Source organism: Bubalus kerabau, chromosome 4, assembly GCF_029407905.1.
Source record: "Bubalus kerabau isolate K-KA32 ecotype Philippines breed swamp buffalo chromosome 4, PCC_UOA_SB_1v2, whole genome shotgun sequence".
Classification (NCBI taxonomy): Eukaryota; Metazoa; Chordata; class Mammalia; order Artiodactyla; family Bovidae; genus Bubalus; species Bubalus kerabau.
In genome coordinates this window covers 101,796,510-101,824,194 of record NC_073627.1, presented here as the reverse complement: position 1 = coordinate 101,824,194, position 27,685 = coordinate 101,796,510, and the positions used below count along the sequence as shown (strand labels likewise).

Genomic DNA, 27,685 nt, shown 5'->3' with positions numbered 1-27,685 from the left:
CCCACTGTCTTTAAGAAATCACGAGATTCCATAACTCTAGTATTCGAATAATAGGATTATGTATCTAGCGGAGATTTAATCAGATGAAATCATAGCAGAGTAGTTTTCTAAGTGGTCAGGATGTACAGTAAGACATGCGCAGGTGACAAACCCCAGGTGACTAGAAGTGTATTATATAGCGCTGCATTTTGGGGCTGATAATGAAATTCACCATTTTTTATCTATGAGATTCTGGATACAGTGCTTAATTTCAGTTTGCTTTAGTTTTTCTCATGTGAAAAATAGGAAAAAATGTATTATTGGAATTGTACAGTTGGGTAACTGTATTTCATGAGTTTGTGGTGAAGATTAATGAGCTAATCCAGTAATGCTCTTAGAATGTATCTGGCACCCTGAGAAAACAGTGGTTCCAATTATTACAATTATTATAACCAAAGGCTTGGCCAATGAGATTCTCGCTTTGAAAAAATAATACAACTAAATACTAATAAACATTGAAAAGAGCAAAATTTTAAATGAAATGGTATTCAATTGCTATAAGAGTATTCATTTTGTTTTCAAGATGTATGACACAGACAACAGTATTATAATTTTTTAAATAAATTATCTAACCAATAACTTTAAGGTAACAAAGAATAATAACCTCACATTAATCAATTTCAAATTCATGCTTTTTTACTTAATATTCAAAATATGCTGAAGGAACTAAATTAAAGCCTATCCACAAATCTCTTTTTAAAATATTTTATTGTCATAATAGATATTCTATATCCAATATCAGTAACATATTACAGCTACATGAAAAACATTTCATTTAAATTCATATTTTAGAAATCATGTTATGTTTTTTAGAAAAAAAGCATGACTCAAAATGCTACTAACTAAGAATAAAAGCCATCTATGCTGGTGGCCTCATATTCAAGCACCTCACCTGGACAGTGATTCAGAAAGCTATGGTGTTAGGGAAGAAAGGAGAATTTCACAAGCTGATTTTTTAGAGAAAACTCAGAAAGTAACACTCCTCTAAACAGCTCTTGAGTACTCTTCTTTCCTTTTCAACTTAAAGAAAATACAACACTGCTTACAATGGTAACTCTTCAAGAATAACAAACTTGTACTTAATCACGGTTACACCAACAATACCTAGAGCACTGTCCAGACCTGAGTAGGTTTTTAAGCAGCATTGTGAAATGACTCCTGAATAAACGAGTCCTTTCTCTAAGGTGCTTTTAGTTTCGATTCCCTTTTTGCCGTCAAGTGTCACCCTCATGTTTTATTATTTATGTTGGAGGAGGAGGGGGTAGGGAAGTAGCAAGAGTCAGGAAAACAAGGACAAGAAATTGAACAAGATATTAGTTTAATGTGACTCCTGCTTTTGCATTCTTGAAGGTCTTTAGTAAACCTTCAAATATTTAAAGCTGACATGGTTAGTATGGGAAAGGTGGTTCAATATTTGCATACGACTCTAAGAACCATGGAATGATAATATTTGGCCAAGGGATTTTATGGAAAATAATAATAAAAAGACATTTGTTTAAATATTCTGGTCTGACATTTTGCAAGAAAGCAGATAATCTGAATTTTCCCTAGATGCTTTTCTGTATTCTTGAGGGAAGTAAAAATATTGCTAATTAAAGGTGTGTGTTTACTGATATTTAACAGATACTCTCAGTTTCACTAAGTGACGCCGATTATACAGTACAAGTTTTGTGTCTGTAATAGTATGCTTAGTACAGTAATTATATGTAATGAAACATTACTATTAATATTTTAAATGATGAAATATTGAAAACGGTGTGTACCTTGTTCTTATGTCACATCATTGCGTTTATATGGTATATAGTAAGTATATATATATTTGGTCAAAGGTATGACACTGACTACATTATGTGTGGTCCATTATTTTTTTTAGGGTCACAATTCCTAGAAGGGGAAGATAATTTGTGCTCATTTTGCAGTAGTTCCAGACATTTGCAGGAATCTAAAGTTACTCTCATACTGACTCATTTTAGGAAAGTTTTCTAAAATTCTATAAATACTGTGTAAAAACAGCTGGTTCCCTCACATATTCATTTCCCCTCCTTTGATTCAAAAGTAACCAAGGCATATAATTCTTTGGTTATAGTCAGTACCCTTATTTCAAGGAAAAAAAAAATTGTTGCACACTTCACCTACACAAGGTGAGAGATGAAGCTGAAACAGAATATAATCACACTTGCATTTTGCATTTTAATGGCAGGGTCTATCAAAAATTTAAAGCATCTATTATTAGACCATGTTGATTTCAACTCTTTTTTTTTGTCTTCTGGGATTTTGAGCATTTATTAACACTTACTTGGATTTTTCTGTCATGTACCTCTTCTCAAGGTTCTGGATGAATATAAAACCTGTACACATCATCCCAACCATTACAGCTGAGCATGTTGAGCATTCCTCATCCTGCCCTGTTAGTGCCTGAGCCTGGCTACCACTTAAGTATTTTTAAAATTATCATGACTAAGGTTGTCAATACTTTTAAGAGAGAATCTGCCTACCTAGATATGTGTATCTAATGTGATACCACAAATAAGACTGGGCTATGATATGTGAAACACTGACCAATGAACTGATTCATTTTAGGATTCCAAGAACAGACTTTGTAGAGGAGAGGCATTAGTCAGTTGATGTGAGGGTACCCAGATCCTCCAAGCATGAACTACTGAGCATACCTTTGACAGTGATCTGTGCTATTGCTTCAATGACACCCAGTGTCGACATAGCAACACAGGTGTAATTTGCTGACTGTCTTACATCATTCAGTTCTAGGACATTTCTTCCTATTGGCATATCATCTTCAGGTGTCAGATCTTCTGCCCCCAACATCCACTTCACATAAGGCATTGGTGACCCCACAGCCACACAGGTGATATTAACACTTCCACCTGGCATGATCTCATGATTAGTGGGTGGGATAGAGAATCTTGGTGGGACACGGCGAACTGGAACAAAACACAAAGGAAGATGATAAAATATACAAGGCAAGAAAAAACAGCCTGATTCAACACATGACATGCACTGTACAGACACATATTGAAACATATTGTGGATTGTCCAAAAACAAAACATGTAAAACTGTGGATAATACACACCATACAAGTATGGTATGTGTATACACAGAAAAATTTATTTTAGTCATTGATATCTTAGACACATTCATACAAAAGTTGATTCAGACCTACAAGGGCCCCACAAAAAAACTATCTACAAACTAACAATACACAAACATCATGCATAAGATAAACACAGAAACATATACATGCATGCATATAACAAGGATTCTATGCATTCATGTATATGCAGGAAAGTTGGCTGGAAGGCCATCAGTAGGTTTACGTTGAGTATCAAAACCAACTTCAGTGCTGTGCTCTTCCAGGTGATGTGAACGCATGTGTGGGACCACACTGTCACATCCCAGTCCTGGAAAACATCATCTAGAGTACACTGAAAGTGCAATTTATTTGCTTTCAGACTCAGAGGAGATGCAGCCTCAAGACCTCACACTAACACCAGAACAAACACAGAAATATATACACGTATCAATTTATAGTCATAGAAGAAACAAAGCCAATGCCAGTAGAGATACTGGATTGGGACATGCAAGGCATGCACAAGGTGAAATCTCAAGGCCATGCTTAGGATGACGGGAGAATGGCTGGTATCCAAGAGCAATGGCAGCAAAGGAAATAACAGGGGAAGAACTAAACACAAAGGGATGAGGGATAAGTACAGTGACTAAGACAGAGATTTAGGGGAGGATCGTAGCATTAAAAGGAAGAAGATATTAGATGAAGGCAGGTTGTCAAAGGTATGGATTGCAAATTCAGGAAGGGAGCTGGGGAGTTCACATTCAAGATTCCATTCAGTTCATATCTAAGATAAAATAATATAGGTGATGACAACAAAAATCTAGCCAGAGGCTTTTTATGCCTACATTCAAATTGAGGGACAATTGATCTAAACCATACAGTGAGACATGACATGAAGACAGTAGATCATATTAAAGCAATACAACACAGAAAAAAAAACAAGCAATTCCAGTTCAGTGTTCCTGCTTCAGATAATCTGTACGTTTATGTGTGTTTAAGTACATGTGTCTCAAACATGGTACAAGGAGAGGGTAAGAGACATAGAATTCATCTTGGGCTTTTATTGGCAAAACATTATACCATGAGCATTTTAGATTAAGAGGTAATCATTTAGAGCATACCTTAAATATGGATAATCAAGTGATTATTAAAATTATAAATGTCAATAAACAAACAACCACATAACCCCAAGATCGTAAGTAAATCATTCTGTCTGTCAACTTTTTGGCTGTCCTTCAGAATGAGAGAAACCTCCATGGATTTGAGAGGGCTTGCTGCAATGGCCTCAAGGGTGAATGACAAGCATAGGAGAAGAAAAGAGAGGGCTAGGCATGCCTCCTGCAGCCAATTCACAGGTTACACAAAGCAGACAGGAGCCAGTGTAGACTCTGAGGTGTCAAATAACATGTCAAGAAAAATGGAGGAGAGTTTAGTCTTCATGCTTGGGATTAGCGGAACCACTACAAAGTCATTCTATGGGCAGCAGGCATCTTTGTGAGACAGAAATTAAACGTGGGGCAGGAGACGGGAAAAGTGGAGCAGGAAGGAAAGCAGGAACACTGATCAAGTTCACCGGACCTGAGAGTTAAGTGTTACCCGTTACCATGCACCCAGGTTCATTCTCTCCCATCATGCACCACAGTTAGGAACCACCAGCAAGCACCAGAAGCCATGGCCAAGGGCATTCTCTGCTAAAACATACCATTAACCAAAAGAAGACCACAATGCAGCTACATTCATTTCATTTGTATTCTTTGTTATTGGTTTAATTAATAGTTTTGTAAGGTGGGTAAAAAGTAAAAAACACACCAACCTTCTCGCAGCTCTGAGGGATGTAGGGGGTTTGATGCAGAACACAATGAAATGAGGAAAGGAGAAAAACAAGGGAAACACAGAGAGAGTAAAAAGGCCATATCAAGGCTTTCAACTGCTACTTGAACATCTTTATCTGATTTATTTAATCTTTCCTACCTCAGCTGAAAAAGTTAGCAACACCTCAAGGACTAACACAACAGTATTAGAAAGAATAGCTAGCATCATTTTGAAATTTTTCCATTGAAGAAGGTACACATGCCTCATGCAGCAAAGGAGGTCACCACTGTGAGAAAAAGGATCAAGGGGCTTTCAAAGAATTTGGAGAAGAAATAGTTTTTCTTCATATTCTCCCACCCCAGACTCCAGAGAATGACAAGAGAGAAAAACATCCCCAAGGAAACAAAATTATCTCAAACAAAAATTTCAAAATCAAGCTAGATATTTTCCTAAGGGAACTCATTTTATTGTAACTTAGAGCTTTTACTGTCTTTTACATATCCCCACCCCCCACCCACACCTTTTGTGGTTATTCATAGGCATGGAGATCAGGAATAAGAGTGCTTTCATTGGACAATAAAAGTATAGGAAGCAGCTTTGAGAACTCCAGGGAAGAAGTATTTCTTTCTAGTTGAAATGAAAGGAACAGCCATTCATAAGCTCAAAATTTAATCATTTCTATTACTTTTAAGAAAATATGGATGTATCGTCCTTCATTCTTCTCCCAAGGACAATGATATTATGATTTAAAATACAATTACTGTTCCCTGGCAATCGAGAGATTAAACTTTCCAGAAAGTGAATAATTAAAAAAAACCCTTGTGTGTGTGTGTGTAAATATACATATATATATATATATATGCATAGGCATATGCACATGATAATACTATGTGTTTATAAATAAGTATAAAAAGGAAGAAGACAATACAACTGTGCTACTTGCATGTAGCACCTATTTCTTTTTTTTTATAGATTAGCAGTTCTATCCTTACAACTCTGCAGCAGAGGTCATGAAGACATAAACACCTCTATGCTTGGAGTTGAACAGAGAACTGATTAGTGGCACACCAAGCAATTATCTCAGGGTTTGATAAGGAAACAGAAGAGTCACAGCAACAGAAAAAAAGGAGAAGGAAAAGAAAACCTCAAACCAATGCAAAACACAGTTCAATCAATGCACTTAAAATAATAATCAAGATGTCAAAATGCAAATATACTTACAAACTTCAAGCCTCAGGATAGATTTTACTCAAGAGTGGTCCACTTTTTTTTAACCATGTATTTAAAATATTTAATTCTCTACCCACTAAAATGCTTCAGCTATTGTCATTATTAGCACATCAGCTGATTAAATCCTGACATAGTCACACAGACCCTGTGGATATCTCAATTCCCCCTGAGCCTGAATGAACACGCGATGCCACAGTTACGTCATTCCTACCTCTGACATATAAATTGGCAGGGGCAGAATAGCGAGTGCCCGCGCTGTTGGTGGCAACACACTCATATTTTCCTTGGTCAGATTCTTCGCTCTGTTCGATCTGAAGGGCTCCTGCATGGATATAAAATATATTGCCAAAGAGATGGTCAGAGAAAGCTTTCTCAGTGCAGAAAGCTAAACCTCAACAACATGAAAAGCCCTGCAAAAGGAAGATCCGCTCAACGTCGATTCAATCTCTTGCTAAGGTGCACAGACAGAAATGATGCGATGAGAAAAACATACAGAGATTATTTCTTCTTTTTTTAAAAGTTTTTACATCATCAACGCTAGCATAATAAAAACTTATCTTTTCCCAAGCAAGAATTCTACTCATAATTAATACGCTTATTTCCTAGACTAATAAAATGAAGATGGGTGAGACTGCTTCAAGGAAGTATGGCTTTTAAATCAAACAAAAGATTAATTTTTGGTTTTTGTTTTGTTTCATTTTGGTAGCAAAAGTGGCGCAAAAGAGGTACTCTCAAAAAAAACCAGGCCGGGTTTTCAAGAAAGTCTTCTGCTGAAGAAAGCCAAAAATACGCAGCAAGCACAAAAAAGGCTGCATGAAGCAAAAAAAATTAAAATTAGTCATTATATATCATGAAAATATTACTTAAAGAAACAAAACTCCCTTAAGACATGCAGATTTTTTAAGAAAAGAAAGACCAGTTTGCCACGACTTACAATCATTTATTACGTTTGCTGAAAAACAAAGAGTAATTGAATTAGAAGGTTTTAAAAAAGTTAAAAAGCACGGCCTATGCCAGCCCGGAGAGCCAACCAACCACTGCTTGAGGACCTCGAGACGGATCCCCTAAGACACCCATCAAAATCCACCAGTGGGATTAGCAGTGTGGTGTCACAAAACCCCAAGAAAAATACAAAACAAGAATTATAAAAGAAATGCACACTGAGTCAAAGTCTGAAAAACCATCAATACCACATACCACCAAGAATACTCAGCACCTTTTGTCTCCAGAGCCTGAAGGACAGAAGTTCGAAAAATCCAGAGGCGAGTAATCCAAGAAAAAAAGAAGTGGGAGGGGAAAAAAGCACTGTTGTCAGACTGCAGGCGAGTGTGATCAGGTGGAAGGGGGAGTCATTCTTTGACTTTTAAGACAGTAAGAGAAAAAAGAATTGAAGAACAAAAGCAAAAACCTTCTGAAAGATAAAGACAAAAAGCAGGTGTTCCAGGCTGTCTTCTGCATGTCTGCCACTGTTCTCCAGACCATCTTGACTTTGGTCCGGAACAAGAACAGCTAAGGAAGAAAAAAAATGATCTTTTTTTTTTTTTCTCCAGTTGGACAAAAAAAAAAGGAAAAAGAAGAAAAAAGAAAAAGAAAAAAGGAAAAAGGAAGAAGAAGAAAAGGAAAAAAAGAGGGACAGATGGTACGCTGTGACTGGTCTGTGGTCTAAAGACCTGGATATGCTTTCTTTGAAGCATATCACAACTTAAAGAATCATTTTCATAAAGAAAGAAATGAACAAAACAAAGAGAAGAAGGAAAAAGAAAAGAAAAACTCACAAGATGAGAGTCACCAATCATAACCAAACAGTACAAAGGAAAATTATAAAGTTGATGGACATTACTGGAATGATTCTGAAAACAGGACAAAGATGAGAGTGATGAAAGGACAGAAAGAATGAGCAAGATCATTCTGTGAACGTTAGTTCAGCACTCTTACCTCTTATTGGTGTACCACCTGGGTGGATAATATGAATGCAAATAAGATTAGAAAGAAGAAGCATTAGTACGAGAAGAAGGAGGCTAGGGCTGGGGAGAAGAATTAAATTAGATTTACAGAATTAAATAAGGTCTTAAAAGAAACTTGAATTACTCTACTGGTAAAACAGGAATATATTAGATAGTATTATTAGATCATAAAAGCAAGTTACATTATACCACAGAGGGCAAAGACCACAATAGGCAGCATTGCCTTTATCAGAGAAGCAAATGAGTTCTTAGGTCTGGGATTATACAGGGTTAGAATTCTATCTTATATGCCTCATATTCTTATAAAAAAGAACTAAACAATATTTTTAAAGACAGAATTGGGGAAAATACTGGCTAATCTATTTAAGTATATATATAGATATGCATATATATATACTGTTATAGGAAATACTAAAGACTAACTAGAAACAAACACTGTTCATTGGACATATCTTACACTACTTACATTGCTACATTTGTGTGATATAACTTGTGTATTATTTTATTTTTCTACATAGTGTTCTTACAATAACAGTTCTGTGGATGTGTGAATGTGCACGCCACTAAGGAAATCTTGTGTCTACACTGACAGTTAGTAAAATGCATGCCATGCATTTTATTAATAATAATAAGAGTAATCTGAATATGGAAATTAGTGGGGGTGAAGTGCGCTTCAGAACTAAGCACTTACCAATAGATTCTGGAGATTTAAATACGGAGAGAAGAAAGACAGCATAAAAATATTATTATATTCCTTATAATTTGGTACAAATTTTTCAGAGTTAAAGCTTTATATACGAAATCATCTATGTTACAGGTGAAAAATTAATTCTTTATTTACAATAACAGAATGCTAATCTACACAATTCTGCTGACAACAAGCAAAAGAGGCAGTTAACAAGACGCTTTAACATCACAGGACAGGTCAAAAGCTGAGAATTCTGGGAAGACAGGCAGTTAAACAACTTAGAATTATATTATCAATATTACTACCCATGCCAAAGTAAACAGCTTACTAGTATACATCCCTGTGAAATTACCTAGGGACAGGCTCTAAAAATTAACAGATTTAGAATTATCTCTACTTTTAGTCTAAAGAGAGCAAATGAATAAACTTGGGGTGGGGATGGGAGAGGGAGAAAGGGCAACAGGTAGCAAGAGAGAGAGAGGAAGAGAGAGAGAGAAGCAAAAGCTGGAGTCTACACCAACCAAAAGCAGACTTCTGTAGATCCAGTCACTGGAGGGTTTAAAAATCTTTAGTGTGGGCGCACACTACTGTGGCAAATGTGTACAAAACACTCACTCATAATAATATTACAATAAGATTAATAAAAATCCCCTCCTTTCATTGGTACTTTGTAAAGGACTTTATAAAAAATACATCTGGAAACTTATGAGATAACATTTATGTGTTTTATGTATTAGTGAAAAGAAAGTAGATGTGCCCAAACTTACTAAACTTTGGTAGTTTGATGAGTTAAAATGTAGAGAAGACAGAGAAACACACTTTAATAAAACGGAATCATTTTAGTGTTTAATATGAACATTTTTGATTTTTAATGGATATAACCATTGGAACTCCTTGCAAGTTTTGAATGAAGTCCAATGTTGAAATAAATTTGTTTCAAAAGAAAACAGAGAAATAAGAAAGAAACAGGAGAAAATGAATCCATCAAATACTGCAGAAGAGCAGTAAACTAAAAAAAAAAAATTATCAAAAATACAGTCACAGCAGTGAGCAATGTGGATTAAACAGAAGCTGCAAAACACGGAGAAGAGAAGAAAGACTCTGAAACAGGTTATGACATCACAGACGTAGACAACACATTAAATAACAGAGAAAGAGAAGAGGGAGAAAAATTAATACCTAAAAAATAAAAATAAATAAAATGAAAATAAAAATAGAGAGAAAACTTAAAAGAAAAACTAAAATTCTCTAGGAGATCATGGAAACAGTAACAAGACCCTACCTGATCGTAACTGCTTAATACGCCCATTGTTGTTGCTTGTGTCGACCGGTAAGAAATCTTTGAACCACGTGATTTCTGGATCTGGATTCCCACTGGCTGCACAAAGCATGGTGGCGGTGCGTGTACGCTCAACCACCTTCAGCTGTGGGCCCATATCAATAGTAGGGAAGCCCCGGGGAATTTGATCCTCTGCAAGACAAAAGGTGATACAAACATGTCATGAAGGCAGATACCCAAGATTCAAGAGGTACTGACTGGTAACCTTTCCCATTGTGAGAGCTGGACTGTGAAGAAAGCTGAGTGCCGAAGAATTGATGCTTTTGAACTGTGGTGTTGAAGAAGACTCTTGAGAGTCTCTTGGACTGCAAGGACATCTAACCAGTCCATTCTAAAGGAGATTAGTCCTAGGTGTTCTTTGGAAGGAATGATGCTAAAGCTGAAACTCCAGTACTTCAGCCACCTCATGCGAAGAGTTGACTCATTGGAAAAGACACTGATTCTGGGAGGGATTGGGGGCAGGAGGAGAAGGGGACGACAGAGGATGAGATGGCTGGATGGCATCACCGACTCGATGGGCGTGAGTTTGAGTGAACTCCCGGAGTTGGTTGATGGACAGGGAGGCCTGGCGTGCTGCGATTCATGGGGTCTTAAAGAGTCGGACATGACTGAGTGATTGAACTGAACTGAACTGAACTGAAAAACTAACATAATCCAAGTAGCTTTGCACTTGCACTGTTAGGCTAGTGTATGGTAACAATGTTGTTCCTGGCCAGAGGAGTGTAGTCCAGGAAGAGGCCGAAAACCTAACAAATAGCTCAAACATGTGATTAAAAACCATGACCAGGAGATGAATCAAGTTCTCTGGCAGCACGGAAGCAGTCATTATACAACGTGTGTTTGAGGAGGTCAGTGAGTACCAAAAGAAAGCTAAGAAATGAGCCATTAGGAAAGTCACAATCAGTATCAGTTCAGTTGCTCAGTCATGTCTGACTCTTTGAGACCCCACGGACTGCAGCATGCCAGGTGTCCCTGTCCATCACCAACTCCCAGAGTTTACTCAAATTCATGTCCATTGAGTCGGTGATGGCATGCAACCATCTCATGCACTGTTGAGTTTTAGGTCAACTTTTTCACTCTCCTCTTTCACTTTCACCAAGAGGCTTTTGAGTTCCTCTTCACTTTCTGCCATAAGGGTGGTGTCATCTGCATATCTGAGGTTATTGATATTTCTCCCAGCAATCTTGATTCCAGCTTGTGCTTCTTCCAGCCCAGGGTTTCTCATGATATACTCTGCATAGAAGTTAAATAAGCAGGGTGACAATATACAACCTTGATGTACTCCTTTCCCTATTTGGAACCAGTCTGTTGTTCCATGTCCAATTCTAGCTGTTGCTTCCTGACCTGCATACAGATTTCTCAAGAGGCAGGTCAAAAGAGTTCCAGAAAAACATCTTTTTCTGCTTTATTGACTATGTCAAAGCCTTTGACTGTGTGGATCACAACAAACTGTGGAAAATTCTTAAAGGAAAGTCAAGTTGTCCAGAAAGAAAGGCACACCAGAAGTACAAATATTCAGAAGGAAACTTTTCCTTGAGGGGAAATCACTGATGTAGCACAGCTAGCTTTAGGAGGGCATGGAGAACAAGCAGGTTAGCTGGACTAACCTATTCCTATTTTAGTCTATTACAGTTTTCTTTTAACTTTCAAGTAAAACTGTGTGTGTGTGTGTGTATTTTTTTTTTTTTACCCAAGTACAGGTTTATTTAACTTATATGCAGAGTACATCATGAGAAACCCTGGGCTGGAAGAAGCACAAGCTGGAATCAAGATTGCTGGGAGAAATCTCAGTAACCTCAGATATGCAGATGATACTACCATTATGCCAGAAAGTGAAGACGAACTAAAAAGCCTCTTGATGAAAGTGAAAGAGGAGAGTGAAAAGGTTGGCTTAAAGCTCAACATTCAGAAAACTAAGATCATGGTATCTGGTCCCATCACTTCATGGGAAATAGATGGGGAAACAGTGGAAACAGTGTCAGACTTTATTTTGGGGGGCTCCAAAATCACTGCAGATGGTGATTTCAGCCATGAAATTAAAAGACACTTACTCCTTGGAAGAAAAGTTATGACCAACCTAGATAGCATACTGAAAAGCAGAGACATTACTTTGCCAACAAAGGTTCGTCTAGTCAAGGCTATGGTTTTTCCTGTGGTCATGTATGGATGTGAGAGTTGGACTGTGAAGAAGGCTGAGCGCCAAAGAGTTGATGCTTTTGAACTGTGGTGTTGGAGAAGACTCTTGAGAGTGCCTTAGACTGCAAGGAGATCCAACCAGTCCATTCTAAAGGAGATCAGCCCTGGGTGTTCTTTGTCAGGAATGATGCTAAAGGTGAAACTCCAGTGCTTTGGCCACCTGATGTGAAGAGTTGACTCATCGGAAAAGACTCTGATGCTGGGAGGGATTGGGGGCAGGAGGAGAGGGGATGACAGAGGATGAAATGGCTGGATGGCATCACTGACTCGATGGACATGAGTTTGAGTGAACTCCGGGAGTTGGTGATGATGGACAGGGAGGCCTGGTGTGCTGTGATTCATGGGGTCACAAAGAGTGGGACACAACTAAGCGACTGAACTGAACTGAACTGAACAGGTTCTACCTGAATTAATCCCTCTGTAGAGAGTTTTAATTTGTCAGAAAAGTATCTGAAAGTTTCCCTTACAAAAGAAGAAAAGAACAAAAGCAACCCAAGAGTTCAACAAGGAAACATCTATCCCTTAGGGTGAGAGAATACCTTCCTCCATTCCAAAGGCCTGAACCACTTTCAGTCATTAAAAAGTTGAAATGGGTCAATTTTGAATCTTCAACTCATCCAAAGTTCATTTCTCCCTTGCATGCATGCTCAGTCACTAAGTTGTGCCAACTCTTTGCAACCCCATGGATTGTAGCCCATTAGGCTCCTTTGTTCATGGGATTTTCCAGGCAGAGATATTGGACTGGGTTGCCATTTCCCTATCCTAATCAAAATTTCTCCATATCTTGGATCTTGAGAAACTCAAGTCCTCTTAAGTCCCTCAAGCATGATCCACATTGATATCCTATATGAGCAGTTCTTCCAGTCAGTGTTAGAAAGGTATATTCTGTTGAGGCACTGAAGGCATTTTAGTCATATGGGCAATAATATTTGCATTAGAATCTGGCTGTTTGAAGACTATTATGAAACATTTTGACTTTCATTTATTTTATTTTATTTTTAAACTTTACAAAATTGTATTAGTTTGGGCCCTGGAGTTAATGTAATCATCACTTCCTCATGACCTTTGATGAACTGTCATCAGCCACCAATTACAAATGACTCAAGAGCACACCAGTGAGACAAACAGAAACAGTCAGACATGATACCTATCTTCCACTTGGATGTCCCCTACAATTTCTGGGATAATCCTCAGTGTCTTGCTAAACATCCACCATTTCAAAGGAAAAGGTTACATTTTGATGACTCTACTGCCTTGCTGATCAAATCTATGCATTCTCTACTGTCTCAATACCTAAAGGGTAAATCAAATCTGCGAAACCTGGCTAGTGAAGTCTTTTAAAATCACGGCCCATTTTTCTCAGCCTCTCATGGATAACCTTCCTCAGAGGAAACATGTCTCCTGCCCACACTGAAATTCTCACCATTCCTTATACAAATCATATCCAATGAGTACTCCATCTGTGTCTTGAGAAAGCCACACAATCAAAACCATCTTCATTATAAAGCTTTTCAAAACTCAGTCAAACAGACTTAATCTTTTCCTCCTCAGATTAACTGTGGTAGTTAGGTACCTAGATGCATTGTCTTGTATTTTTTAAATACTGTTTAGTTTAAATATATGTATATTTGCTTAGTCGTGTCTGACTCTTTGTGACACCATGGACTATAGTCCACCATGCTCCTCTGACCATGGAATTCTCCAGGCAAGAATACTGGTGTGGGTAGCCATTCCTTTCTCCAGGGGATCTTCCCAACCCAGCGATCGAGCCAGGGTCTCCAGCATTGCAGGCAAATTCTTTACTGTCTGAGCCACCAGGGAATCCAATTTATCTCCTCAGTTTATCCTTCTACAACACAAATTTTCTCCATGCCTCACTTGTATCCAAATCCCTTCCCATAAAGCTAGTCTGAATTGACAGAGTTTGAGAAATCTGTGATTCCCAAGCCTAAATATGAATATATCACAGTGATTATAAAGGTTTCTACTACACGTAGTAGAAAACTACTTATGGTAGAGAGTTCGTCAGAGGAATAGTTCAGAATGAGGGCGGGAGATTTTGATCGTGAACAGTAAAAGAATGTCAGAATACTACTCAAGAATAAAGCTCCCAAGAAATGGATAGTATCCTGAACATTAAACCTGGATGACTATAAGAGAAAATCAGGGTTAATGGGGAAAAGTAGACTCTAGCTGTCCTACAGCATCATCTATGAAAAGTCCAAAAAAAGTTGCTGAAGCAGTTGGGTTTGACACATGGATTCACAAGAGAATATTTTCCTGTCCCATGGCCAGAGACTAAAAAAAGAGTTAACTTCGATGAGCTATTATACATTTTACTTAAGTTGAAAGACATGGCTCTTTTGAGGAAGCAGCAATACCTTTTGTTTATTTGAATGCTTGTGTGCTGTCAGCCAAACCCACATCTACAGTGGACAAGTGCCAGAAACAGTGGTTAAGAGTGGAATTTCAAGATGATTTTTCAAGGCTCCAAGGAAAGTTTAAAATTACAAATCAGGTAAAGAGTATTTTGAAAATTAGGATATGATACTTTTAATGCCATTTCCTTCTCCAGGGAACTTCCTGACCCAGGGATCAAACCCAGGTCTCCCACATTGTAGACAGACACTTTACCGTCTGTGCCACCAGGGAAGTCCTTTTAATACTCTATTCCACTTGAATTTCATCAGGCTTTTTCTTTTTTAATGGCTTTAAAGTTTTATTCAGTGTATTTGTAAATCTAAGGCTTGGTTTTAACGTTATTAGGGAGAATAAAGAAAAAAAAGAAAAATGCTCAAAAGCCACTGCACCACACACATTACATTATTAAACATCTCACTTGGCAGCCATTGGTCTGGAATGCTTCAAAGTATAGAATAATTTACCTTGCTGCTGCTGCTAAGTCGCTTCAGTCGTGTCTGACTCTGTGCGACCCCATAGACGGCAGCCCACCAGGCTCCCCCGTCCCCGGGATTCTCCAGGCAAGAACACGGGGGTGGGTTGCCGTTTCCTTCTCCAGTGCATGAAAGTGAAAAGTGAAAGTGAAGTCGCTCAGTCGTGTCTGACTCTCAGCGACCCCATGGACTGCAGTCCACCAGGCTCCTCCAATCATGGGATTTTCCAGGCAAGAGTTTACCTTAAGTGCCCCTAAGTCAACTATATGCCTAACTACTTACAGATGAGTTTATAAAAAAGCTCTTAGAATTTGTTATTGTCAATTTCCAAATTTAAAGCAACTGACTTCTGTTAATGAAACAATTACCTTGGGATTCCTAAGCTGTTCCTGTCTTTCCCAGGGCACTGAGTTCCTCCATTGGCATCTAACTACGAGTTACAACAGCATGCATGAACACTGCTCTACCAGTCATCACTGTTCTTCAACAAGTTTGTCTCTCTAGAAAATCATGCCAATATTCTATATACCCATCAGCGGCAAGTGTCAAAGACTTGAGATTGTTGAGCCACTTACTGAAGGCTCTTAGCAAAGAAATTTAGAATTAATAACCATTTATAAGAAATGAAGACCTCACCTTGGGGAGCACTGATAAAACCGACTTGTGCCCTATGGAAAGCAGTCTAAAACGTCTGCATGACCTTTCTTTTCCGTCTTGGCTCATAAAGAACACTCCAGAGCTCCCTTTCCATAGACACAGTGCACAACAAAGATAATGATTCTTGCATCCTAATCACACGGAGAATGTAAAGAGAGCACCTTTCTTATTGTTAATAAGGGTAATTAAATTCTATCCATCCCCCTTTTGCACAGAACTCCTTTGAATGCACATTCTTCATTAAATTTTCATGAGAAACATCACAACGTAACAGATTTACAGAGCCAGAACTGTTACACATTGACAGCTGTGGCTTGTTTCCAATCTGACTGTCAGGTATTTGGCAATAAAACTCAGTATTCAACATAAAATGAACGGCAGAAATGATGACATTTCTAATTGGTATGCTTATCTCAGTGGGCGTAGTTTAGAAGATGTTAATTGTTTTTTTGTTTTTTTTTCATCTCTACATTTATTAGTGATTTATATAAAACTGCCTTGGCCATTTGATTACATCAATTTGACAGATCATCAAATGTACAGTACCAGAAACTTGAGAAAAGAAAAACCCAATATCCTTTATATGTTAAGCACATGAACTTTTACAGGAAAATACAGAATCAAAAATTAACAAATTGTCATTATGTTAGTAGCTTTAAACTTTTACGTGAGTTGAAAAGAAAAACATTTTGTCCTATTCATTAAAGTGCTCATTAAGATTTAAAATGTCTTACTTATCACTGTTCCATATTAATATTCAATCACGTAGAATTAGCTACTAATTCATCAACAATTTAAATCAGACTTGACCTTCACAAAGCCATTCCGTCTGTCATTTTGAGAGGCCATTAAAGGGCAGATTACTACACACTTGTGCTTAGTGAATCGTAGAAGTCATACATATTTTGTTTGGAATGGCAGCTATAATAGACCTGGAGATATAGCACATTCTTTGAATCTGTTTGGGGTCTTAATGAAACATGCTGATATGAAACTTTCAGTTCCATTAAGGAAAGAGAAAAATGAACATCAGCAATTTTCAGAGTTAACTTCCCACTGCTGTGGAACTTTTGTTAAAAACCCTTGCACTCCCCAGAACTTGAAAGGAATATGAGAGGAAAAGAGTCTGACTATTTTTTTTTTTTTTTTGGTATGGAATTATGCTTCAGATATCTGTGAAGGATCAAGTAATAGCTTTTGCATAATTTGCTCAAACTGCTTTCATTGTTCATCCATAAACAATTTTAATGATGCTTTGCTTTTGTGCCAATTCTGCAAACACTCAATCTCTCTTATTTGATAGGAAACACAAAACTGAATTGCCTGCTAAGACCACAGCCTCCTTCCAAGGTAGCCAGAAGCAGTTCTTCCTGCCTAATTTTACTAGGACTTAGTGAATTCAATCAGACAGGTGCTTTGACTCTGGCCCCAAATTATTTAAAGAAGCTTTCAGTAAAGGGCTCTTTACCATGATGCCACGTTTCTAATTTATGAATTTATAGCAAACACGTTTATGAAGGAAAAAACATACCATTTATATCAACAGTACGCTCTTTGAAAAGACATATTAAAAGATGTGCCAAATACACTTGATCGTCTAGGTGTAATTGACAATACAGAGTAAACAGTTCATAGTGGCCCCTCTTTAAATGCTTTCAAAACTCACAGAGGGCATGGCTATATGTTATTTCCTTTTTCACCATTACAGTATTCATAAACACTTGGAATTAGACATGTTTAGGAAAGTTTGAATGTTGAGCTTTAAGCCAACTTTTTCACTCTCCACTTTCACTTTCATCAAGAGTCTTTTGAGTTCCTCTTCACTTTCTGCCATAAGGGTGGTGTCATCTGCATATCTGAGGTTATTGATATTTCTCCCGGCAATCTTGATTCCAGCTTGTGTTTCTTCCCCTCCAGCGTTTCTCATGATGTACTCTGCATAGAAGTTAAATAAACAGGGTGACAATATACAGCCTTGACGAACTCCTTTTCCTATTTGGAACCAGTCTGTTGTTCCATGTCCAGTTCTAACTGTTGCTTCCTGACCTGCATACAAATTTCTCAAGAGGCAGATCAGGTGGTCTGGTATTCCCATCTCTTGAAGAATTTTCCACAGTTTATTGTGATCCACACAGTCAAAGGCTTTGGCATAGTCAATAAAGCAGAAATAGATGCTTTTCTGGAACTCTCTTGCTTTTTCCATGATCCAGCAGATGTTGGCAATTTGATCTCTGGTTCCTCTGCCTTTTCTAAAACCAGCTTGAACATCAGGAAGTTCACGGTTCACGTATTGCTGAAGCCTGGCCTGGAGAATTTTGAGCATTACTTTACTAGCGTGTGAGATGAGTGCAATTGTGCGGTAGTTTGAGCATTCTTTGGCATTGCCTTTCTTTGGGATTAGAATGAAAACTGACCTTTTCCAGTCCTGTGGCCACTCCTGAGTTTTCCAAATTTGCCAGCATATTGAGTGCAGCACTTTCACAGCATCATCTTTCAGGATTTGGAATAGCTCAACTGGAATTCCATCACTTCCACTAGCTTTGTTCGTAGTGATGCTTTCTAAGGCCCACTTGACTTCACATTTCAGGATGTCCGGCTCTAGGTCAGTGATCACACCATCATGATTATCTTGGTTGGGAAGATCTTTTTTGTAGAATTCTCCTGTGTATTCTGCCACTTCTTCTTAATATCTTCTGCTTCTGTTAGGTCCATACCATTTCTGTCCTTTATCGAGCCCATCTTGGCATGAAATGTTCCCTTGGTATCTCTAATTTTCTTGAAGAGATCCCTAGTCTTTCCCATTCTTTTGTTTTCCTCTATTTCTTTGCATTGATCGCTGAGAAAGGCTTTCTTATCTCTTCTTGTTATTCTTTGGAACTCTGCATTCAGAGTGATAAAGACTGCTTATATCTTAAGTAGTACTAAACTTACAAATTCACAAAATAGTTATTAATTCACATTTTTATAGTCATAGGTTTTATTTAATTAGCAAACAACTTTCATTTGAGAGGTTCAATTTATGTTTGTCTATTCCTTTAATTTAGTGCAGTTGCTGCACTGGGAAACACACGGTTCAGATCCTGCTTCTTTAAGTTACAGGAAAGCGAAAGGGAAAGCGATAGTCGCTCAGTCATGCCTGATTCTTTGTGACTCCATGGACTATAGCCCACTAGGCTCTTCTGCGCATGGAATTCTCCATGGCAGAATACTGGAGTGGGTAGCCGTTCCCTTCAGGGGATCTTCCTGACCCAGGGATTGAAGCCAGATCACCTGCATTGTAGGGTGGACTCTTTACCATCTGAGCCATCAGGAAAGCCTGATTTTACAGGAAGCCTTCCTTCTTATGTTGGTTGTAAGTACCTACAAGTCAAAACAGCAACCACATAACAAAAACCTTAAGTGTGAACACAATGAAACTCAAAAGAACACAATAGAATGTGTATCTCTACTGTGATATCCTATCTTTAGAATAATAGGATTCTTGATATTCAAACAAACAATAACATTCAAGTGAATCAGTCAGCTGCATGTGAGGCAGATGCTGGGTCTTCTTTCACTTTCAGGATCAAACTTTTCACAGTGGCTGGATATTTTGAAGCTTTAGGCATTCATCTTGTAATGTTACAGAAGCACAACTATCTTTTTGAAGGATGAAAGAGTTGCATAAGGTAAGTTTTTCTTATCCTAAGTCAAATAGTAGATGGATAGTATGAAGAATATTTTCTTAAATAAAGTGTTATACCCTTTATATATGTTGAAATTCATAGCCACCTGTTAGAGAAACAGTACTAAGATAGAAAAAATCCACTTGAAAAATGTAAATATATATTAGTCTTAAGATAGACAAATAAGAAAGTATCTTCAGATTTATGAAAGTTGCATTAGGCTGAAAGAAAAAGACCTTCTGAACTACTAGTTTCAAAAATCTACTGGACAGCCAATAGACTGTCATTCATTCTACAGATATTTATTGAAAGCCTTCTCTGTGCAAAGACTGGGTCAGGCAACGGGTATGAAGTAATCTAGAGAATCTCTATATTGCTGTGATTTAATTTTATCTGTAGGATAATTAGATTCTTTGGGAGTAAAAATAGTACCCAACTCATAGACTGCAGATTGAATGAGATAATACATTAAATATTCCTAGTACTGCCTGGCACTAGTGCCTGACATCTAGTAAAACACCAGCTTATATGTACTTACTCTATCCCAAGCTCCCACAAAAGATTTAAATAGAAGAGAAGCAAGTGACTGTAAGGCTTGCTATAACAAGAGCTGCAGCAATAAACTAAATGGAAAAAATTTTCTACAAGAATCGTAAAGAAACAGGGATTATATAGACATACAAGTGAATTTAGAGGGTGGTGTCTGTGCCAAATAACTTCTTAAACGCTAGTAAAAAGCCTTCATTTCTCACTCTGAACAAGACTTCAGGCTTTTTGATTAACCAACAGAACAAATAAAACAAATTATATTGTCACTGAATCTGTTCCCCAAAACAAATTTAAAAAATAACACTAAATGTTTGGGACAGCAAAACTTTGTTGTTAATAATTGGAAGCACTGATACCACTGGAGACTTATTAGGGTTGCTTGAACTAGGCAAGGGTGGTACAATAATTACCATTTTTCATAGACACAAAGCAAAGACTCAGCAAAATTGTTACTTGGTCTTGGTTATACACAGAGTAAAAAATATTTTTTTCATTTCTTTTAACTCTAAGATTCGGTGTATTTTTACATCATCACGCATCATGTTTTCTCTATGGCAATCATTGTTCTTTGAATAAATATTCATCACGAACAGTGCCATAACTTAGTTCAGTTCAGTTAAGTCACTCAGTGGTGTCCGACTCTTTGCAACCCCATGAATTGCAGCATGCCAGGCCTCCCTGTCCATCACCATCTCCCGGACTTCACTCAAACTCACGTCCATCGAGTTGGTGATGCCATCCAGCCATCTCATCCTCTGTCGTCCCCTTCTCCTCCTGCCCTCAATCCCTCCCAGCATCAGAGTCTTTTCCAATGAGTCAACTCTTCGCATGAGGTGGCCAAAGTACTGGAGTTTCACCTTCAGCATCATTCCTGACAAAGAACACCCAGGGCTGATCTCCTTTAGAATGGACTGGTTGGATCTCCTTGCAGTCTAAGGGACTTTCAAGAGTCTTCTCCGACACCACAGTTCAAAAGCATCAATTCTTCGGCGCTCAGCTTTCTTCACAGTCCAACTCTCGCATCCATACATGACCACAGGAAAAACCAGAGCCTTGACTAGACGGACCTTTGTTGGCAAAATAATGTCTCTGCTTTTCAATATGCTATCTAGGTTGGTCATACCTTTCCTTCCAAGAAGTAAGCGTCTTTTAATTTCATGGCTGCAATCACCATCTGCAGTGATTTTGGAGCCCAAAAAGATAAAGTCTGACACTGTTTCCACTGTTTCCCCATCTATTTCCCATTAAGTGATAGGACTAGATGCCATGATCTTCGTTTTCTGAATGTTGAGCTTTAAGCCAACTTTTTCACTCTCCTCTTTCACTTTCATCAAGAGGCTTTTTTTTTTTTTTTTTTTTTTTTAAAATTTTATTTTATTTTTAAACTTTACAAAACTGTATTAGATTTGCCAAATATCAAAATGAATCCGCCACAGGTATACATGTGTTCCCCATCCTGAACCCTCCTCCCTCCTCCCTCCCCATTCCATCCCTCTGGGTCGTCCCAGTGCACCAGCCCCAAGCATCCAGTATCGTGCATCGAACCTGGACTGGCAACTCATTTCATCAAGAGGCTTTTTAGTTCCTTTTCACTTTCTGCCATAAGGGTGGTGTCATCTGCATATCTGAGGTTATTGATATTTCTCCCGGCAATCTTGATTCCAGCTTGTGCTTCTTCCAGCCCAGCGTTTCTCATTATGTACATAGTCAACTCATATTGGAAAACACAACAAAAATAATTCCAAATACTTCGTCATCTTTTATTTTTTTTTAATCAGAAAATACTGACTAAAGTTTCTTGAGATGTAATAATATTTTCATATAAAAAGGATTCATCATTTAATATATATCAATTGACTTCTCATTTTTTTTAGCACTGGTTCCAGGTAGCAACAGAATTCTGTTATGTGTATTAGCCAATAAAATATAAATGAGAAATGGAAGATTATGAAAATGACGATAAATGTCGAACAATTTCCCTACCAAACTCAGATTCAGCACTGTGCCTATGTCTTTAATCCTTCTATAATTTCTATTTCAGTTGTCTATGAACGGTTATAAATGGCAGGAATTCCGTTTGAGCAGACACCCAAAGACAGTACACAAACCAGAGAAGGAGCCAGATTCACACTCAGCAGATCAACCCTGTGACCTAACACCACACAGGGGTCTCCTCTGTATTATGGGACAAGGAACGACTACCCGAAATGGCTTTGTCTGGGAGAGGAGACAGATCCTGTCTCAGAGGCTGGAAGGCTGAAGGGTTAAGCACATACTTGGAGTATGGGCTACTTTGTTGAACAGCAAATGAGTTTTTAAGTCAAAATCTTTCAGAAGAAACGCCACTATCAGGCTACGAACAAGAATGACTATTTTTTTCCCTCAGAATACAGTTCCTGAAGAGGGGGGAAAACATTTATTACTCTTTTCTTAAAGAAAACAGTGTAAAGGCTTCTATTTTCACCATTTCAGATGAGAGCAGGATATAATTTATACTGTTTTGACATCATGACCATTTTATTCAAAATCAATCTTTCTGCAAGTAAACTGAGTAAGAGACTTAAAACAGAAAATTAAAAGGGAAAAGAAAGAAAAGTTAAATCAATGTTTCCTAGTAAAGTTAGGTTTCTGGGCCACTATCAAAATGATATGCATACGAATGAAACTGAAAAAATATATATAAATAAAATGGTGTCTCATTATAGTAAAAGGCTACTCTAAGTCAGAAAGAAATTATTGAAAGCAGGAACAAACTGCCAGTCAATAAATGATATTTCAAATGGAATAATAAATATAAATATAAGGTCTAGTCTTCCAAAGTAATTTTGAACAAGATACAATGAAGATCCTCTTTGAAAATTACTATGTACAGAGGGGTATGCCTGTGTTAATACAGCTATAAACCAATCAGAAAAGCTTTTATTTCTTAGTGGATTTAGGTATCTCTTTATGACCAACCTAGATGGCATATTGAAAAGCAGAGACATTACTTTGCCAATAAAGGTCCGTCTAGTCAAGGCTATGGTTTTTCCCGTGGTCATGTATGGATGTGAGAGTTGGACTGTGAAGAAGGCTGAGTGACGAAGAATTGATGCTTTTGAACTGTGGTGTTGGAGAAGGCTCTTGACAGTCCCTTGGACTGCAAGGAGATCCAACCAGTCCATTCTGAAGGAGATCAGCCCTGGGATTTCTTTGGAAGGAATGATGCTAAAGCTGAAACTCCAGTACTTTGGCCACTTCATGCGAAGAGTTGACTTTTTGGAAAAGACTTTGATGCTGGGAGGTATTGGGGGCAAGAGGAGAAGGGGACGACAGAGGATGAGATGGCTGGATGGCATCACTGACTCGATAGACGTGAGTCTGAGTGAACTCTGGGAGTTGGTGATGGACAGGGAGGCCTGGCGTGCTGCGATTCATGGGGTCGCAAAGAGTCGGACATGACTGAGCAACTGATCTGATCTGATAAGGATAGTTACTGTGAAAAAGGGTCTCCAAAGATTCCTCAGAAAATTATGCCATGCAAGAATAGGAAATTGGACACTGATAAGCTGATAGGAGTCTTCTTGCTGCTGCTGCTGCTAAGTCACTTCAGTCGTGTCCGACTCTGTGCGACCCCACAGACGGCAGCCCACCGGGCTCCACCGTCCCTGAGATTCTCCAGGCAAGAACACTGGAGTGGGTTGCCATTTCCTTTTCCAAGGCATGAAAGTGAAAAGTGAAAGCGAAGTCGCTCAGTCCTGTCCAACTCTTCGCGACTCCATGGACTGCAGCCTACCAGGCTCCTCCGTCCGTGGGATTTTCCAGGCAAGAGTACTGGAGTGGGGTGCCATCGCCTTCTCCAAGGAGTCTCCTAAGCAGCTACTAAATATTCAAAGGACTAACAAGCAACACACAGGCATTCCAGAGCAAAGCTTCATTTTCTGAAATAATCTTCACATGTAAAGGAGAGTGTAAGGAATTCTTGGCACAAAGTAAGCAAACTTATTTAGAAGCAATGTATGCAATTATCCTATAAATCGCAAAGTAATGTCTACTGTCCATGTAGCAGAATACAAACTCAGATTAAATTACACTTTGTGAATGTGGTAGCTGCAATTCCACATGGCTTATGTTAATCCCCACTGTTACTAGTGTCTGGTCTTAGCAAATGATAATCCTCTTTGTGATCCAAAATACATTGAGGGTTGGGAGAGAGGGAAAGGTCTTCCTATTTAGCAACTCTATTAATACTTGGATATTTAAGTAAATATTTAGAAATCAGGGTTATGTATTTATTCCTGGCAATGGAAATCTTACTAAAAATCCAGTAACATCCACTTTCACAAACCTCACTGCTTTCTATTATTAATAATTTATTTTTACTAACAAGCTGTTGTCATGATACTCATCCTCTACTTTGTGCCAATTGTTCTCTATTTTGAACATTAAATTAACCACTTCATATAAATTTATATTGAAATCACACCAAGAACTTTTTTAAAGGGAAAAAAAAAGCAAAACTGCATAATAGAGCTAAGGTTCAAGAACTGAATTCCTGTTTGTTGTTTTTGCTTTTAGAAATAGACAAAGGGATAGTAAACATGGAAGGAGAATTCAGTTTGGCTCCTGTCTCCATTCTTTGCTGGCTTTGTAAAAGTTAGGAATTCTAATGAGTTCAAATCAAATGAAGCTGAGGAGAACATCCGTCTTGGCTGCCTCACTGTATTGTGGTGAATGCAAATAACAGTAAATAAAATGTTTATGCAGTCAAATTTTCCATAAATAAGAAAAGTAGAATGAACTGTGTGGTTTTGGATTCAAATCAGAGGTATCAGTATGAACTCATGGTTTGCATCCAAATGCAGAAATAAATATTGTTGTGAGTGTGCATATACACACATACATGCACTCCTTATATAAGCTTACCAGACACATTTTCCCTACTTGTGTGAGAAAGTTTTACATAAAAGATGAATTTTTTGATGAGTTTCCTTCCAACTAAAACATCACCAACTTAACTTAAAAACCAGAGTTGTTTAAAAAATCCAAGAGCAGTTTCCTAAGCCAGGGTTTTGCAGTATTTCAGAAATCCACTTTTGCCCTTCTGCACCTCTTCACCGTCCCCCTTGAACCTACAGCACGGTAAAGACCAATGTTCGTCCCCCTGCTGCCTTTGGTCATGTACGGGAGCGGGGCAAGGAGAGTAAGTGCAAAAATAACACAATTCAGACATGTACAAACAAATTTTCTGAAGAGACTATTTCATCATTGAACTCTAGTCAGTAGTATTTCTCACAGTTTTAAAGGCAATCTGTGGCTAGTATTTATTGGAATGGAGAAGACAGATTCTGAAAACAGAGGTAATGGCAGTTTTATTTGTAGGGTATTGTGGAAAAAATAATATATATATATGGTATTTCACTATAAATAACGAAAACTACAAGGGCACATGAAGAAATCTTTAAAACAGGATGTGTGCTTCAAGAATGTATTATTTATCTATGGAGGAACTCTCCCCCTAAATATAAAACATTTTCTATGTCAAAAGTGAGCCTGAATTTAACACCAAAGAATTACCAAAAGGAACTACTTATATCTTTGTCAGTCTTAAGTCTTTGGAAAAACAAGCTGTCAATATGGGAAAACAGTCAAATATGTATAAATGTGTGTGTATGTGTATATATATATATATATATATATATATATATATAACTGTTTTCTTTTTTTCAATTTTTGAGCTTTTCTCTCTCTTGATAAAAAATTATCATATAAAGTAACATTACATTTACATGCAAACATAGGATACCTAATTATGCAATAGTTTAGAAATAACAAAAATACAATAGTACTCAGTGGAAGGTCAGGCATCTGGAAAATAACCAAATAGAAGAAAAATTACCCAAAATGGCCAAAACCACCATCAAAATTTTACATGAAAAAAATCTCATAGTCTTTGTTCCTAGAAGAGGTATCAGGCTTCCACATACAAAATTCTAAATCTTGATTTTCCTTAATAGAGAGTTAAACTCATTAAAGTTAGAAAAAGGGCTGCGGGCAAAACTGATGACATATATAAAAACTATGGTCTTTTCCCGAAAAGTAGTAGAAGGTAAAGAAAAGTTTTCCAGGTTGGCTGAAGTGAGTGGGCACTCAAGTGCTTGCAGATGTGTACTGGGTAGATATGCTGTTTAACATCAAATTTTCATGAACACCATTTTAACTACAGTGTGAAAAATGCACTGTGGCATGGAAAAAGAGAGAGAGAAAGAAAACAAGAAAAAAAAAAAAAAAGGATGTGAGAGCAAACACCCTCTTCTAACAACACAAGAGATGACTTTATGCATGGACAAAACCAGAATGATTATATACCTTGTAGCCCAAGATGGAGACGCTCTAGACTGTCAGCAAAAACAAGACTGGGAGCTGACTGTACCTCAAATCATGAGCTCCTTATTGCAAAATTCAGATTAAATTGAAGAGAGTAGGGAAGACCACTAGGCATTCAGGTATGACCTAAATCAAATCCCTTATTATAGAGTGGAGGTGACAATTAGATTTAAGGGATCAGATCTGATAGTCAGACAGCCTGAAGAACTATGGACTGAGGATCAAAACATTGTACAGGAGGCAATAACCAAAACCTTCCCCAAGAAAAGAAACAATTTTGTAAAGTATAAAAATAAAATAAAATTAAAAAAAAAAAAGGAAATGCAAAAACGTTGTGTGAGGAGGCCTTACAAATAGCTGTGAAAAGAAGAGAAGCATAAAGCAAAGCAGAAAACGAAAGAGACACCCATTTGAATGCAGAGTTCCTAAGAATAGCAAGGAGAGGTAAGAAAGCCTTCCTCAGCGAACAATCCAAAGAAATAGAGGAAAACAACAGAATTGGAAAGACTAGAGATCTCTTCAAGAAAATCAGAGATACCAAGGGAATATTTCATGCAAAGATGGGCTCAATAAAGGACAGACATGGTAGGGATCAAACAAAGGCAGAAGATATTAAGAAGAGGTGGCAAGAATACACATAAGAACTGTACAGAAAAGATCTTCACGACCCAGATAATCACGATGGTGTGATCACTGACCTAGAGCCAGACATCCTGGAATGTGAAGTCAAGTGGAGCTTAGAAAGCATCACTACGAACAAAGCTAGTGGAGGTGATGGAATTCCAGTGGAGCTATTTCAAATCCTAAAAGATGATGCTGTGAAAGTGCTGCACTCAGTCTGTCAGCAAATTTGGAAAACTTAGCAGTGGCCACAGGACTGGAAAAGGTCAGTTTTCATTCTAATCCCAAAGAAAGGCAATGCCATAGAATGCTCAAACTACCACACAATTGCACTCATCTCACACACTACTAAAGGAATGCTTAAAATTCTCCAAGCCAGGCTTCAGCAATATGTGAATGGTGAACTTCCAGATGTTCAAGCCGGTTTTAGAAAAGGCAGAGGAACCAGAGATCAAATTGGCACCATCCGCTGGATTATTGAAAAAGCAGACAGTTCCAGAAAAACATCTATTTCTGCTTTATTGACTATGCCAAAGCCTTTGACTGTGTGGATCACAATAAACTGTGGAAAATTCTTCA

General features: G+C 37.8%; 1 protein-coding gene across 2 annotated transcripts in view; it reads right to left on the bottom strand.

Moving 5' to 3' along the window:
• The window catches only part of PTPRD (protein tyrosine phosphatase receptor type D), a 566,636-nt gene that overhangs the window by 213,159 nt on the left and 325,792 nt on the right, over positions 1-27,685 (bottom strand). For both annotated transcript variants that reach the window (XM_055578085.1, XM_055578084.1), the window contains exons 5-7: positions 10,102-10,290; positions 6,379-6,489; positions 2,709-2,978 (exon numbers count right to left, since the gene is read on the bottom strand). In XM_055578085.1, the coding sequence (XP_055434060.1) occupies positions 2,709-2,978; positions 6,379-6,489; positions 10,102-10,290 (570 nt within the window). The remainder of the gene's footprint in view (positions 1-2,708; positions 2,979-6,378; positions 6,490-10,101; positions 10,291-27,685) is intronic.